We start from the raw sequence: 14,836 nt of genomic DNA, 5'->3' as shown, positions 1-14,836 counted from the left end.
GATCCCATTAATCAAATGACAACTCATGTCTATGGCTAGGAAACTCAACCATCTTTGATCAACGAGCTAGTCAAGTAGAGGCATACTAGTGACACTATGTTTCTCTATGTATTCACACATGTATTATGTTTCCTGTTAATACAATTTTAGCATGAATAATAAACATTTATCATGATATGAGGAAATAAATAATAACTTTATTATTGCCTCTAGGGCATATTTCCTTCAGATCGGCCACCTGCAGGCCGTTCTCCGAGGGTGGTGTTTTTCGAAAGGGGCGAATCAGGAGGGCGCAAATCCCACCCACAATTCCCAATATGTGGATCTGGGAGAGGAATTGAATGATACCGCCACTAATCCCCTGAAGCCGGCTGAAAACTTTGAGGTGGAGGAGTGTCCTGAAGATAGTATGGTTAGAAAAAAGTCGGATCTCTTGGGTGGTGAAACAGAAGATAAGGGGAAAAGCGTCGCCAATGAGAAGACCGCGCCGCTACGGCCGGCCTACATCTCACCACTGGAAGTGAAGAAACCAAGGAGGTTAGCATCACCGAATAAAAAAGAAAACTTGGCAACATCATCGGCCTCATGAGGGGATGACCGCCTGGCTTAATGGCTATCTTATGTTGGAGCTGCGAGATAATACGAGGGACTATGCGCCGACGATGCCCTGTCTGTGGAGATTCAGGTCGCAAAGCACTGTGCTGGCAGAAAAAATGTGCTTTGATGGTGCTTATGGAGTTGCAAGAAGTGGCAGGAGTGGAGATTTATGTATCTACTGAAATAACCCAATCCAGGCGAGCCTATGGAATTTTTCCAAGTATGATATTGATATGTTACGGGGGAACAGGGGAAGGAACCGTGGCATGTCACCCATTGCAATGGTATAGAGAGGCTAACAAGTATTCCCTCCGTCCGGAAATACTTGTCGGAGGAATGAATGTATCTAGATGTATTTTAGTTTTAGATACATCCATTTTTATCTATTTCTCCGACGAGTAATTCTGGACGGAGGGAGTATGATTGTGGTCTTTCGATGGTTCAGAGACCTCGATCTAACTTTATCATGTTTTGGATGATTTCTACTCACGTGAACTTTTATGATATATCTGAGTTATTTTTGCAGAAAGAAATATATTTATTCATCCAATTGAGCAATTATTTTGTTGAGTAAAATCCCATCGACATAGCTGTGACTCGAAAAAAAAAGAAGCATAGCTGCGTATCAGAAACGGAAATGGCTTTGTGCCTGCCGAAGCTCTCCGTGTGCGTTGAGCAGAAAATGTATGCGGGCGACGGCTGGGATATGCAGTCCGCCGGGCGAAGGCCGAAGGCGCCGTCCAGAACCTACATGTCGATCTCGCATTTCGCTGGCGCCGACGTGGACGTGCCTACTTTAGGCACCGAAAGTTTTCTTGGGCTACTTGGACAGGCCAAGGTCGGAGCCCTTTCAAAACTCCAGATTTTGGTTTTCTCTCGTTCCGGGTACTACCAGCCGAAACCGCGCATCATCATCCACCGTCAAGTGCGACTTTTTGTGACTCCATGTCCCATCAGGCTCCACGCAGGACGGCAGGAGCACACGTGCAAGAGCAATGCTACACCTACGAAAATATTTTTACGTATCTTACGAATGAAAAGAGAAGAAAGTCGTTGACAAGCAAAATAAAGCGTGCAATTCAAGAAGAAGGGACACAGGGTGAGGTGCAATATAGAAAGCTGGTGCACGTCTGACTCGGATTTTCCCATGGTATGGAGGTAGGTGGCACACCTCCTAACGCGTATCTTTTGATGTAAATCTTGTGACTATTTACTTCTTCCGTTTTTAAATATAAGTTTTTGTAGAGATTTCACTAGGAACCACATACAAATGTATATAGATGCATTTTAAGTATATATTCATTCATTTTGTTTCGTATGTAGTCCATCTAGTGGAATCTCTACAAAAATTTATATTTAAGAACGAAGGGAGTATACACTAAATGTTTTTTTAGATAATCCGGCATCCGCTTGCATTAAAAAATAACATCAAAATTAGAGCTAATGCAAGTTTGGGTACTCATTTCGTACCCAAAAAGGTAAGAAATCGTGTTTGTTTATTCTTTGTTGAACCATATCTCAGTCCAACATACTTTCAAAAAACCCATATCCGGAATGTGCTTCTCACTGCCACACCAGTCGCATGGTTTTCACTCATGTTTTGAACATGGCAATCTAGATGAATACTGCTAGATCTGAAGATTTCTCATGAAAAGAAGACTCAAAAGAATATGTAGCAATTCTTGGCAAACATTTACCATTCCATTTAATTTCCACTAGTTTTTATAGCAAACACAAAAGGGGAAAGATGCGAAATCTCTGGCACAGCTCCACATTATTACGCACACTACGAGGGACCCGGGCGCAAAACCCACAGAGCAGAGCGGAGCCCCAAAACTCGGCCACGGCACCGGGGCCGCTTCCTACGGGCGGCGTGCCTTTTCTAGCATGGACGCGTATAAAGCACCACCCAGGCTCACCCAACGCCTTTACGCCATCCGCCCGCCCGCCGTATTCCTTCCTTCGTCTCGCCGCAGTCCACCTCGCTTCATCCGCCGAGCCCGAGCAGAGCCCTCCAGACGCGCCATCCACGCCCCGCGAACAGGTGACGCCCCCCGTCCGCCCCCTGCTCCTCCCCTCAACCCGTTTGATCTGCGACACAAATCCGTCGAGTTCCACTTCCCCCCAGGTAGATCGCCCCGCTAGCCTCTGCTTCGATCGGTGAACCTTTCGTGGTTTACTCCTGAGTTCCCGAATTTTTCTGTTTCCTGCGCTGTCGGCGAATTTCGCTGCTCGGCGGGTGGGCGATCCCTCACGGAGCATGGGAATTTTCCGGGGCGAGCGGATGATCTGAGGATGCGTTTGTCGCGCGGGCTCCCTGGTGGTGTTGCTGGAGATAATTGCGAACTGTTCATTTTGCTTTTGTGGGGGTTTTCCTTGCCCCCAGATGCTTTTCGTCTTCTAGACGATGTGCGGGTTCTGGTACCGTGCCGTGACAAATTCTTCAGTTAGCACTAGCAAGACACCAAGGCGAATTATACTGTTTTTTAGTGCTTCCATACTTACTTAAACTATGTGTGACCCGTGATGTCACGATAAGTGCGATTCGCTTTAGAAATTGGGATCGGGAAAGACTAAGAGCCCAAGTTTGTCTTACTCTGCGTTATCGATTGGTAATTTGGCCGCGGCACGCCGGCTTCGACTAGCTGCATGTTTGGTGTTTTGCTTGGCTATGCGCCTCCTTAGGAATTAGGCCAGCTAGTGTTGTTATAAATTCTTAATAAAATGGTGTATCGAAGAAAAATTTTCAACCGACCAAAATATTTCTTTAACACGTTATGCTTAAAAAGTTAATGTCATGTTTCTAAATTGATGCTTCGATTGTTGAAAATGTAGTTGCATGTAATCAGATGGTGTTCCTCAATTGCTCTATCCCACCACATGGCAGATACATGTGTGCCTTTGTCACTTTCAGGCGCTCTGAACCGCTGATATTATGGGTTTATTTGCTTTTGTATGGGAGCATTTCTGACAGTTTAGGTGTTTATACAGAAACTTGCTCTTATACCAACGTACCATTGCAGATTTCTGTTACAGGGAACTTGACAAATGGCTGATGAGGATGTTCAACCTATCGTGTGCGACAACGGCACTGGAATGGTCAAGGTTGTTATTCAGCACAAAATCCTTTGAACATAAAAAAAAAAAACATGCTCTCCCAAACTAATTGATCACATTCCTAATGTTTGGCAGGCTGGTTTTGCCGGTGATGATGCACCCAGGGCTGTCTTTCCTAGCATTGTAGGAAGGCCACGCCATACCGGTGTCATGGTTGGTATGGGCCAAAAGGATGCCTATGTGGGCGATGAAGCTCAAGCGAAGAGAGGTATCCTGACTTTGAAATACCCCATTGAACATGGCATTGTCAACAACTGGGATGACATGGAGAAAATATGGCATCACACGTTCTACAACGAGCTCCGTGTCGCACCAGAGGATCATCCTGTGTTGCTGACTGAGGCCCCTCTCAACCCCAAGGCCAACAGAGAGAAAATGACCCAGATCATGTTCGAAACCTTCAGTTGCCCAGCAATGTATGTTGCAATCCAGGCCGTTCTGTCCTTGTATGCCAGCGGTCGAACAACTGGTATGTCTGCCGCCTTGTTTGAAACAGTTGCCGCTGAAGTTCACTGCATAGGGTGGTTGACAACGTTTTTCCTGCAGGTATTGTGCTCGACTCTGGTGATGGTGTGAGCCACACTGTTCCAATCTACGAGGGATACACGCTTCCTCATGCTATCCTTCGTTTGGACCTTGCTGGCCGGGACCTCACGGATAATCTAATGAAGATCCTCACAGAAAGAGGGTACTCCCTCACAACAACCGCTGAGCGGGAAATTGTCAGAGACATAAAGGAGAAGCTCGCTTACGTGGCCCTTGATTATGAGCAGGAGCTGGAAACGGCTAGGAGCAGCTCCTCTGTGGAGAAGAGCTATGAGATGCCTGATGGTCAGGTTATAACAATTGGTTCAGAAAGGTTCAGGTGCCCTGAGGTGCTGTTCCAGCCATCTCATGTTGGTATGGAAGTTCCTGGTATACACGAAGCGACATACAATTCCATCATGAAGTGTGATGTTGATATCAGAAAGGATCTGTATGGTAATGTTGTTCTCAGTGGAGGTTCTACCATGTTTCCTGGAATTGCTGATCGCATGAGCAAAGAGATCACGGCCCTTGCTCCTAGCAGTATGAAGGTTAAAGTTATTGCACCACCTGAAAGGAAATACAGTGTCTGGATCGGTGGCTCTATTTTGGCCTCTCTTAGCACTTTCCAGCAGGTTAGTATATTCCCCCCTCTCAAGTGTGGAAGTTGCATATGCATTACTCCTATCTTTGCTCAACAATTTTTTATAGCGCTCTTCGGGATAGTTTTTTCTCAGCATGTTTTTCTGACGATTGAGTTAGTATCGTTATTCATGATCCACTTTCAGTTTGGGTTGGCAGGGTATGCATTAACTATTTTAGAGAATTCAATCTGAATATACATTTAATTCATATTTTTAGGAAATTGGCCTATAATATTCTAATTAACATAGATGGTCATATCCTCTGCTTGAACTTTTAGATATTTCTAGTATGCCATTTTACCAGAATATGAAAAAATAGTACTTCCTCTGTTCACAAATATAGTATGTTCTAACTTTTCTCTTAATCGGATGTATATAGACACATTTTAGTGTGTTTGTTCACACATTTTAGTCTGCATATAGTACATATTGAAATATCCAATACATTTTCTTTTCTTCGCCTACGTATAGCGTTGGTCTTATATGACTTTGCTATTTGTCGAAGTGTTTTTTGTGTGCGTGTGTTGGTGTTGGTTGTGTGCGTCCTAGCTATGAACAGGCCGGGTGTGCATGCTCATCTGTTTGTATCGTCTTGATGCTTCATTTTGAGCAAATAAAATTCATCCTTTGTCCAAAGATCTTATATTTGTGAATGGAGGGAGTATCTTCCAAGACATTCTAAAATCTGTAATGTGCTATGATTGCTTTTGCAACCAAAGGATAGGCCAGTAGCTTGGTAGAGGGGAGGCTGTTTAAGAAGTTATTTCTCGGGCTGAATGAGATGCGTTGTTCCGAATCGATTCTTAACATGAATTTGTTTCTAATGGCAGATGTGGATCTCCAAGGCGGAGTACGATGAGTCTGGTCCCGGCATTGTCCACATGAAGTGCTTTTGAAGAGTCGGTGAAGGGGACTTACAAAGGGGACTTGCTGCCAAGAATATATAGTAGTACATGGTACATGGTTAGTGTTCTGTAGAAGATGTGTACCCTCAGAGGAATAAGGGGTACAGGAAAAAAATCAGTATCGGTTCATCTTTTCCGTTTGGCACAATTGCATGGTGCTTGCCTGCTGTATGAAATAATGAAATGGAACGTATGTGTATGCCTAAGCGACATTGTGTGGTACGCCATACTCGTGCCTCTTCGAAGGAGAGTAGTCAAAACCCAGACGCCCTGGTCGAAATCGTAGTGACACTGAAACTCTGCTGCTGGAGAAGGCCTGCTGCCCCCTCGCAGCCAGACTAGACGACTGCCGAGTGCCACAGGGCTACCGGCGGTGGGCGCAGAAGCGGCGGAGGAGTTTCTCGTCGACCGTAGGAGATGCCTTTGGCGAGACGATGCCGGGGTTCATCTCCTCTCTCATGTCGATGCGGCGTACATACTTTGATTTCCTTTTTCCTTTTGAAAAAAGATTTCGGAAACACTAAGGCCTACATATGTGCAACTTGCCCACACGCTCCAGTTCAGTTTGCACGAATCTTGACATTTCAAGGCAGTTTTCGTGTGCCACGTAGGACAAGGCCGGTGTGTGGGTGTTGGAGAGGTCGCCCACATGCCCCATAGCACGCGGTTGCCAGCTGCGCTGTGTGGGCGAACTAGTTTCTGCCACACAGCAACCACCTAGTTCACGCGCGTGTGAGCGAACTGCTTTTCGTCTACACGACAGTCGCACGTTATTGGATGACAAATGCAGTCGTGTGTACATGGCAACTAGGTAAACACACATGGCAATTGTAATTTGTTTGTTAGACGGCAACTGCAGTTGCGCGTACGTGGCAATCAGGTAAACACACATGGCAGCTGTGATTAACCACACGTGGCAACTAGATAAACACACATGACAATTATTGTTTGACTATATGTGGCAAGTAGTTAATCACACACGACAACTATGATTTGATTGCCCGCGCAACTATCATAAATTAGACATGGCAACTATAGTTAACCAAAACAGAGAGTTGACATGCTTTTACAACCATATTTGCCATCCCGGATAACAACATCTGCCATCCTGGATGGCAACTAAATCGTTATCCTGCGGATATCTATTGTAGCTGCGCCAGGACGTCTGGGCAATTCTACTGTTCGTCCACACACAACCCGTGTAGGCTACCCTCTGTCTATGCCACAGCGCCACACAGTGTGTGGGCGAATATCTATTATGCCACACGTATAATGGATATCGATGTCCAAAGATTTTCCTTTTACATCGATCGTTTTCATGTCCTGTTCATTTTCATTGCTCGAATGCGAACACAGTCAGGACGGACTCAGCGACTCGAATGCAAACATAATGAGGACCTCAATGTGTTACATGTATGTATATGTACATGAATGTAGAGGCCGGGATAATCATCCTTTTTTTAACATGAATGTAATTTGAAGCGTAAACAAGTGATTTTTTACTCTCAAATGCTAACGGGCGTACATGCGTTCACCTCCTAAAGCCAAGGCGCGTAATGCCCTATCCCCACAACAAAAATATGTTGTTTGGGCCTATCAAAAGTTCAGTAGTTTTGTGTTTGTTTCTTTATTTGGTTTCTGACTTCTCCATGCTCAGCCTCCGCTTCCCACTCCATGTTATTCTCCTCGTCATACGTCATGCCTACCAGAGAAGATCTCGTAGAACTTACTGTGGCCCGCATGGTGTTATATTGATAGATGACAAGAGAAGATCTCGTAGGTTACATGATTCAGTGGTCATAGCTAACCGAGAGGGAGAGAAGATTACATGGTTGTTGGGATAAGAGATAGAAAGAGGTTTAAGCTTAAATATCTCCTAACAACTCTAACGTGAGGCTCAAGGCGCACGCTACCGGACTAGGCTGGACTAATATAATGTTGTTTAGCATACTCTTTTAATCTAAACTCCTCAAGTTAAAGATTACGCCTAAATTCCCCGAATGATCTTGTGGGCAAGGCTTTTGTAAAGTCGTCTGCGACTTGATCCTTTGAGTGAACAAATCGAATCTTCAACTCCTTACTAGCAACTCTTTCTCTCACAAAATAATAATCAATTTTAATATACTTAGTTTTACATTAAAAAAAGAGGATTAGCAGAAAGATATGTAGCACCATGGTTGTCACAACAAAGACAAGGGATTTGTGTGTAACATATTCTAAGTTCCTTGAGCATAGATTGAACCCATATATTCTCTGCTATTACATTTGCCAGAGCCTTATATTCAGCCTGAGTACTTGATCTTGACACTTTTGCCTATTTTTTTTTGCACACCATGAAATTAAGATGGGTCAAAAAAAACTGCAAAACCATCTATTAACCTTCTATCATTCAAGAAACCCGCCCAACCAAAATCAGAGAAAGCACCAACAAGGGTAGATGATGACTCACTGAAGGTTAGTTCAACACTTAGAGTATTCTTCACATATCTTCATACGTGTTTAGCAACAGTCCAATGAGCTGAAGTGGGTGCATGAGGAAACTAATACATTTTATTTATTGCAAAGAAAATTTCAGGTCTGGTGAGTGTCAAGCATTGGAAATCTAGAATGCACCTACCAAACTTATGTTCTTGGTGCCATCTAAGGCTGCAAGAAAAGCTTCAGGCTCCTGAGCTGCTCGAGATCGACCTGTATTTTGACTCAACTCGAGTCTGACTCGAATATAATGAGCTAAGTATGGCCATTTTATGTAGCTTGACTGAGAAACTAGTTGATCTCGAGCCAACATTGACTCACTTCATTTTAGCTCGATAGCCCGATATCACATAATTTTGATATACATTGAAATAAATGGGACAATTTATTACCAAACATGGAAGGAGAAAATTTAGCATGGAGAAAATATATGTTGTGTACGATTTTTCTTTATTTTACCTATTACCAAACATGTAATCTTAACTAAGTGCCAAAAAAGTTTAGCTCCAATATGATATGTGGCCAGCCATGTGTTAAATATCATGCTATTTTGGCCAAAGTTGGAGAGCAGACACACCTTCTTTTTCTTCTCTTACTAGTTCATCCATGATCTCTTGCTATTAAGTATAGGTCTTTAGTTGAGAGAGCATAAGTTGAATTATATAATGGTTTCTTATGTTGTGTTGTGGTCTACCTTGTTTGAAAATTTGTTTTAAATTATTAAAAAATATCTTATTTAGCTCGGAACTAGCTTGATATCGACTGGAGATCGTTACAAACTGAGCACAAGCCACTTTCAATAGCCCGGCCTTGAGATTCGATCAATTTGAGCTCACTCAAATTTTAGTATAAGTTGAGCTGAGACTAACCCAGCTCGCCCGAACTCGACTCATTTGCAACACTAGTGCCATCCTCTTGATTCAAGGGTAGACCCTCTACAAGAGACAATTTTTTTGAACTGAATAGTAGTGTTGGTGATGGTTTACAGCCCCGCAATCCAGCCTTGCTCAAAGATCTGTTGATTTTTTTTGAGAAAGATGAAGACCACCTTCTTTGTTTCTCTTTATCTCAATACAAGGAAGAAGTGCAAGTCTCCTAGATCTTTGAGAGCAAATTGTGAGTAAATTTCTTTCAAAAGAGTTGTTACTGCCTCATTTGATGAACTTGTGACAACAACATCATCAACATAAATAAGCACAAAGATAATGGAGTTTGACTTATTGTAAATGAACAATGATGTATTCGATTTGAAGAGAATAAAATCAAGTGTTTGCAACTTTTAGCTCAAACGAGAGTACCATGCTATTGGAGCTTTGCTTTGGTGCATATAGAGACTTATCAAGCATGCATATGTGAAATGGTTTATTTTTATCCTCAAACCCATGGGTTGCTGCATATACGCTTCTTCTTCTAGAACACCATGAAGAAATGCATTTTGCACATCTGCCTGTTTGAGACTCCATATCTTCTGGACACAACAATAGATAGAACAAGATGAATGGTGGCAACTTTAACAACAGGACCAAAAGTATCCTCATAATCTAATCCATACCTCTGCTTAAACCCCTTTGCAAGAAGTTTAGCTTTATAATGATCTATTGTATCATTTGACCTTCACTTTATTCTAAACACCCACTTGCAAACAATCACATTTTTACCTAGGTGTGAAGGAACTACATGCCACGTGTGTTTTTTCTGAAGAGCATGAAACTCTTCATCCATAGCCTTCTTCCGCTTCGGATCAGCAAGAGCCTCATGAATAGAGTGTGGTTCTCCCATGGACCAATGGAAACAACTAAACCACATTTAGTTTTATAGTTTACTGGTTGAATATTCCAGCTTGGAGGCGTGTACGGGGCGGTGTAGGCGCGTGCACAGAAGATTCAGGGGCTGCTGCATCGTGTTGTGCAGAAGATACAACCCGTCCTGAGGAACAATCCCACCCGAGTCTGCTAGATCGTTTATGGCTGGAGAAACCAATGGAGACGACATAAAATGCCATAGAAGATCTGGGCAAATTGGCGGGATCGGCTCAGATCCCACGTCGGGCCTGCGTGGCACGGTTGCAGTGGAGCGCGTGGCCTGCCTGGTGTTGACCCGTGGGACCGGCGCGTATCGCGTGGTCAATTGGTCCCCTGGCGCTGATCGACATGCGTCGCCCACGGAGGCCTGCTTTATTTGCAAAAATTATTACCCTTGAAAAAAATTTGCAAAAAATATTGGGCATGCACCGCATACCCTTGCATTATCCTAGCTCCACCACTGCCGTTGCGACACCTAACGCTGCAATCGCCCACGCGATCTCGGGTGTGGGCCGACCCATCAAGGGTTATAAAGCGTTTCCCTCGTGTGGTTTTGCTAAGTTTCTAGGAGCTTCCCACCCAGTTTTGGGAAGCTTGGGAAAGTATCTAGTGCTCCCAGGCTTGGGGTGCTCCCGTTGCTCCAAATGTCCTAAAAACATTTTAAAAATGTTCAAAAAATTCTGAAAAAATGTAGCACATCGATGGAACATCGATGTCTCTTGTCACAAAATTTCAAATCAAAATTCGAAACATATCTCGAGATACAAAAATGACAAATTTTTGTACATAACATAAGTTGGGCTTTAGTTTTGGCCCATTATCACATTGATGTCAAATTTGTCATTTTTGTATCTCGAGCAATATTTCCAATTTTGATTTGAAATTTTGTGACAAGAGACATCGATGTTCCGTCGATGTTCTACATTTTTTTCAGAATTTTTTGAACATTTTAAAAAATGTTTTTCGCATCGGAGCACTGGGAGCACCCTAGGCCTGGGAGCACTAGATACTTTCCCTGGGAAGCTTCTATGCCGCTTTATTTTTCATGCTCTTTTTCTATTGTTTTGTTTGCCTTTTTTGTCTTTTTTATTTCTAATTCACATATTTTTGAAGTCCGTGAATATATTTGTAATTTTATGTTTTTAAAAATAAATGTACACTTTTAATTTCGTGATTAAAAAAATTGTATCCATTTTTTAAAATTTGTGAACATTCCTCAAATTTGCAAATTTTTTTTAAATAGCGATCATTTTTGAACTCACAAACATTTTAAAATTTCATGATTTTTTGATTTTGAACATTTTTTTGAATCCATAAGCATTGTTCAAATTCGCAATTTTTTGAATTTGTGGTTGTTTTTGTATTCATGAATATTATTCAAATCCACAAACATTTTCAAGATCGTGTACATTTATCAAATTCATGAACATTTTTCAAAGTCACGATCATTTTTTTTATTTCATGAAAATTTTCAAATACCTAAACATTTTTTGCATTTCACGAACATTTTTTGAATTCAAGAACGTGTTCAATTTCATGAACTTTTAAAATTCACATTTTTCGTATATTTGTTAATATCCGTTGATTTTGTGATTGGTTTCTCAGAATACAGTTTAAAAAAAAAAATCTCTCAATCCTAACAGACTCGAGCGATGCTCGCTACTGGCCGGTCGGCCTATGTAGAGTTGTGTGTTCGCCTACCCGAGCGACACAAAAGTTGGTATCGCTTGAAGCGGAGCATATCACCTCCCCTCATGTGATGGCACACGACATCATCAATCCTCCATGGCAACTCAACCCTGCAGTTCTTGCCGCTGCTACAATTGAAACGCTAGCCGTATTGTGTGGGGAAGAGAAGGAATGACTTTTTTTTACCACGTGACACATGTGGTAATCAATTCAAACTATTCAAAAAAAGGGTTCATTTTGTAAAAAAGGAAACACATCAACGCCCTGCAGTGATAAGCTTAAAATTGCTCAAGGAAAAGAACGCATGTCTCGATCCCTGGCACGCCAAGGCCCAAGCAGAGGGCCAGACGGTCACAGCCCACTCGCAACCGCAACCAATCAGGGCGCAGGAACCACCACGCCGCGGATCGCCCCCCACGATCCGCGTGCCTCGCCCGAGGCCATATCCCCACCGTCCACTCTACCAAATCCAACGCTCCAAACCCACCTCGCTTCCCAAAACCAGCACCCACCCGCCCCCGAAACCCAAAATTTCCGCAGCCTCGCGCCCACCCGCCGCCTATTAAAATCCACCCGACTCCCCGTCGTCCTCCTCACTCCAATCCCATCCTCCATTCCCAGATCCCCCAAGAGCTCCCTCTCCCCCACCCACGAAGCGCCTCCCATCCCGATGGCCCGCACGAAGCAGACGGCGAGGAAGTCCACCGGCGGCAAGGCGCCGCGGAAGCAGCTGGCGACCAAGGCGGCGCGCAAGTCCGCCCCGGCCACCGGCGGCGTGAAGAAGCCCCACCGCTTCCGCCCCGGCACCGTCGCGCTCCGCGAGATCCGCAAGTACCAGAAGAGCACCGAGCTGCTCATCCGCAAGCTGCCCTTCCAGCGCCTGGTGCGGGAGATCGCGCAGGACTTCAAGACCGACCTCCGCTTCCAGAGCTCCGCCGTCTCCGCGCTGCAGGAGGCCGCCGAGGCCTACCTCGTCGGGCTCTTCGAGGACACCAACCTCTGCGCCATCCACGCCAAGCGCGTCACCATCATGCCCAAGGACATCCAGCTCGCCCGCCGCATCCGTGGCGAGAGGGCCTAGAGCGCCTCGAGCTTCGTCGGAGGTGTAGAGGGTGTTAGGTTCTGAACCTGTGTTGCGTGGTGGAAATCTGGCGTTGTGGTAGTAGGATTCTCTCTGTTCGTGCCATGGCGGCCGTGTTATGTTCTTGTGCTGTGCCTGATGTAACCATCTTGTTACCATCAGCAATGAAAGTTGGCTATCTGTTCTTAATTGTTTGCTCTGTGCAACTGATTGTTTGCCGACGTGATCTTGCCTCAAATTTGGATTACTGTTACTATTTTGGATTGTCAACTGAAAGCAGTAAACCAATTGCAGCTTTCTGAATCTTAACATTTTGTTACTCCTGAAAAGCAAGGCCTGAAACTCTGAATATGCTTTTGCCATTCAATCTGAGTAGACCATAACTTCCTTTTTCCCGATCGGAAACTGGAGTGTAATTGAATGTTCTGATCAATGGTTAAGCTAGTCTGTGATGATAATCCTCAAGCCTGGCCAACCTGTCAAACATTTTTCCTGAATGTCTTGCCAGCAGTGGGTATGTCATTCTCTGAACTCTGAGATGTCTGATGGATTGCTGCTACTCGTCACTGGTTCACTGTACTCGTCATTCTGAGCAGGACTACGGGAGTAATGGCTCGATAATACAGAGACACTAAGTCGAATTAGGTACCATGTGTATGAGTGGGAAAACTAACAGCCATTCTAAGCACTCCACTGGAAAGAATCCATCCAAACCTATATATGTGTATCATCATTTTCTTAAAATAAATAAACGGCATGCAGTACAAGCCTACATACACAAACTAATTGTAACTATTTCTTTTCTAACATACACATATATCTGTGTCATTTTGTTTTCCAGGCAGTCATGTATTCGGTGTGAAATCCCCTCAATCTTTTGTTATCCAGGCAGTCAAAACTAGTTCAGTCTGCACACTTGTACATGCATTTCTTTTAACTGAACTTGTAAAAGCATCAGATCTATTTTATTCCGAGTCTCTTCTCAAACAAATATTACATGGTAATAGTTTGATGCCGCCGCTGTAGGAACCTGAGCATGCGGTGATGTTTGCGGCTAGTTTAAAGTTTACATTGATTCAAAGAAGTTTCTTTCATACTTTATGCAGTATTTACTTGCATTGTTATTTTTATGGTTTTCTTGAAGGTGTAAACCGCACCGGGGGTGGGGGGTGGGGTGAGGCTCCCCATCTGAATATATCACAAAAAGTATTTATTTTTTATGTTTGTATGCAGTTGAGGAAAATAACTCCGCCTATGTTGTCTCAACATAGCCGGTCCCAACGTAAAAACTCAGCCACTCTTATAGAGATGAAACCCAAAAGATTTTCGTTGGGGCGTAACCCTCTCAGCGACGCGCTACATCGGAACCCGGGTGTGGTGGAAAATGGGCAAGGGCCGGGCCGTCACCCCCAAGGTGGCGCGCTGTATCTTGATCCGGATACAGTGGCAAGTGAGTGAGGATCGGGTCGTCGCATCCTTAGTGGCGCGCTACATCGGCGCCCGGATGTAGTGGAAAATGGGCAAGGGTCTTCACATTTGACTCGACGAGTGCGAAGGGTAAGGAAGCTAGCCGAGCCTAGGAGGATTCGCTTAGGTAGTTGGAACATAGGGTCTCTGACAGGGAAGCTTCGGGAGCTAGTTGATGCAACGGTGAGGAGAGGTGTTGATATCCTTTGCGTCCAAGAAACCAAATGGAGAGGACAGAAGGCGAAGGAGGTGGAGGATACCGGCTTCAAACTGTGGTACACAGGGACGACTGCAAACAGAAATGGCGTAGGCATCTTGATCAATAAGAGCCTCAAGTATGGAGTGGTAGACGTCAAGGGACGTGGGGACCGGATTATCCTGGTCAAGCTGGTAGTTGAGGACTTGGTTCTCAATGTTATCAGTGCGTATGCCCCGCAAGTAGGCCACATTGAGAACACCAATAGGGAGTTCTGGGAAGGCCTGGAAGACATGGTTAGGAGTGTACCGATGGGTGAGAAGCTCTTCATAGGAGGA

General features: G+C 44.2%; 2 protein-coding genes across 2 annotated transcripts; both read left to right on the top strand.

Annotated features, from left to right (window-relative positions):
- The first annotated feature begins 2,454 nt into the window (after positions 1–2,454).
- Positions 2,455–5,994, top strand: LOC123057740 (actin-7). Its single transcript, XM_044480652.1, has 5 exons — positions 2,455–2,641; positions 3,621–3,702; positions 3,790–4,183; positions 4,261–4,874; positions 5,714–5,994. Exons 2-5 carry the CDS (start codon positions 3,646–3,648, stop codon positions 5,777–5,779), a joined length of 1,131 nt encoding a protein of 376 aa, XP_044336587.1. The 5' UTR covers positions 2,455–2,641; positions 3,621–3,645; the 3' UTR covers positions 5,780–5,994.
- A 6,338-nt stretch (positions 5,995–12,332) lies between these two features.
- On the top strand, positions 12,333–13,024 carry LOC123057731 (histone H3.2). Its single transcript, XM_044480641.1, has one exon. It carries the CDS (start codon positions 12,425–12,427, stop codon positions 12,833–12,835), a length of 411 nt encoding a protein of 136 aa, XP_044336576.1. The 5' UTR covers positions 12,333–12,424; the 3' UTR covers positions 12,836–13,024.
- The last annotated feature ends 1,812 nt before the right edge of the window (positions 13,025–14,836 follow it).

Source organism: Triticum aestivum, chromosome 1A (assembly GCF_018294505.1).
Source record: "Triticum aestivum cultivar Chinese Spring chromosome 1A, IWGSC CS RefSeq v2.1, whole genome shotgun sequence".
NCBI lineage: Eukaryota > Viridiplantae > Streptophyta > Magnoliopsida > Poales > Poaceae > Triticum > Triticum aestivum.
Note: the sequence above shows the minus strand (reverse complement) of the source record. Positions and strands in the feature narration are given on the sequence as shown.

Excerpts from the sequence above, each read along its gene's own strand:
- LOC123057740 (XM_044480652.1), top strand. The coding sequence starts at position 3,646 with ATGGCTGATGAGGATGTTCAACCTATCGTGTGCGACAACGGCACTGGA. Across the intron at positions 4,184-4,260 it reads TGCCAGCGGTCGAACAACTG|GTATTGTGCTCGACTCTGGT; the intron begins GTATGTCTGCCG and ends TTTTTCCTGCAG. Across the intron at positions 4,875-5,713 it reads CTCTTAGCACTTTCCAGCAG|ATGTGGATCTCCAAGGCGGA; the intron begins GTTAGTATATTC and ends TTCTAATGGCAG.
- LOC123057731 (XM_044480641.1), top strand. The coding sequence starts at position 12,425 with ATGGCCCGCACGAAGCAGACGGCGAGGAAGTCCACCGGCGGCAAGGCG.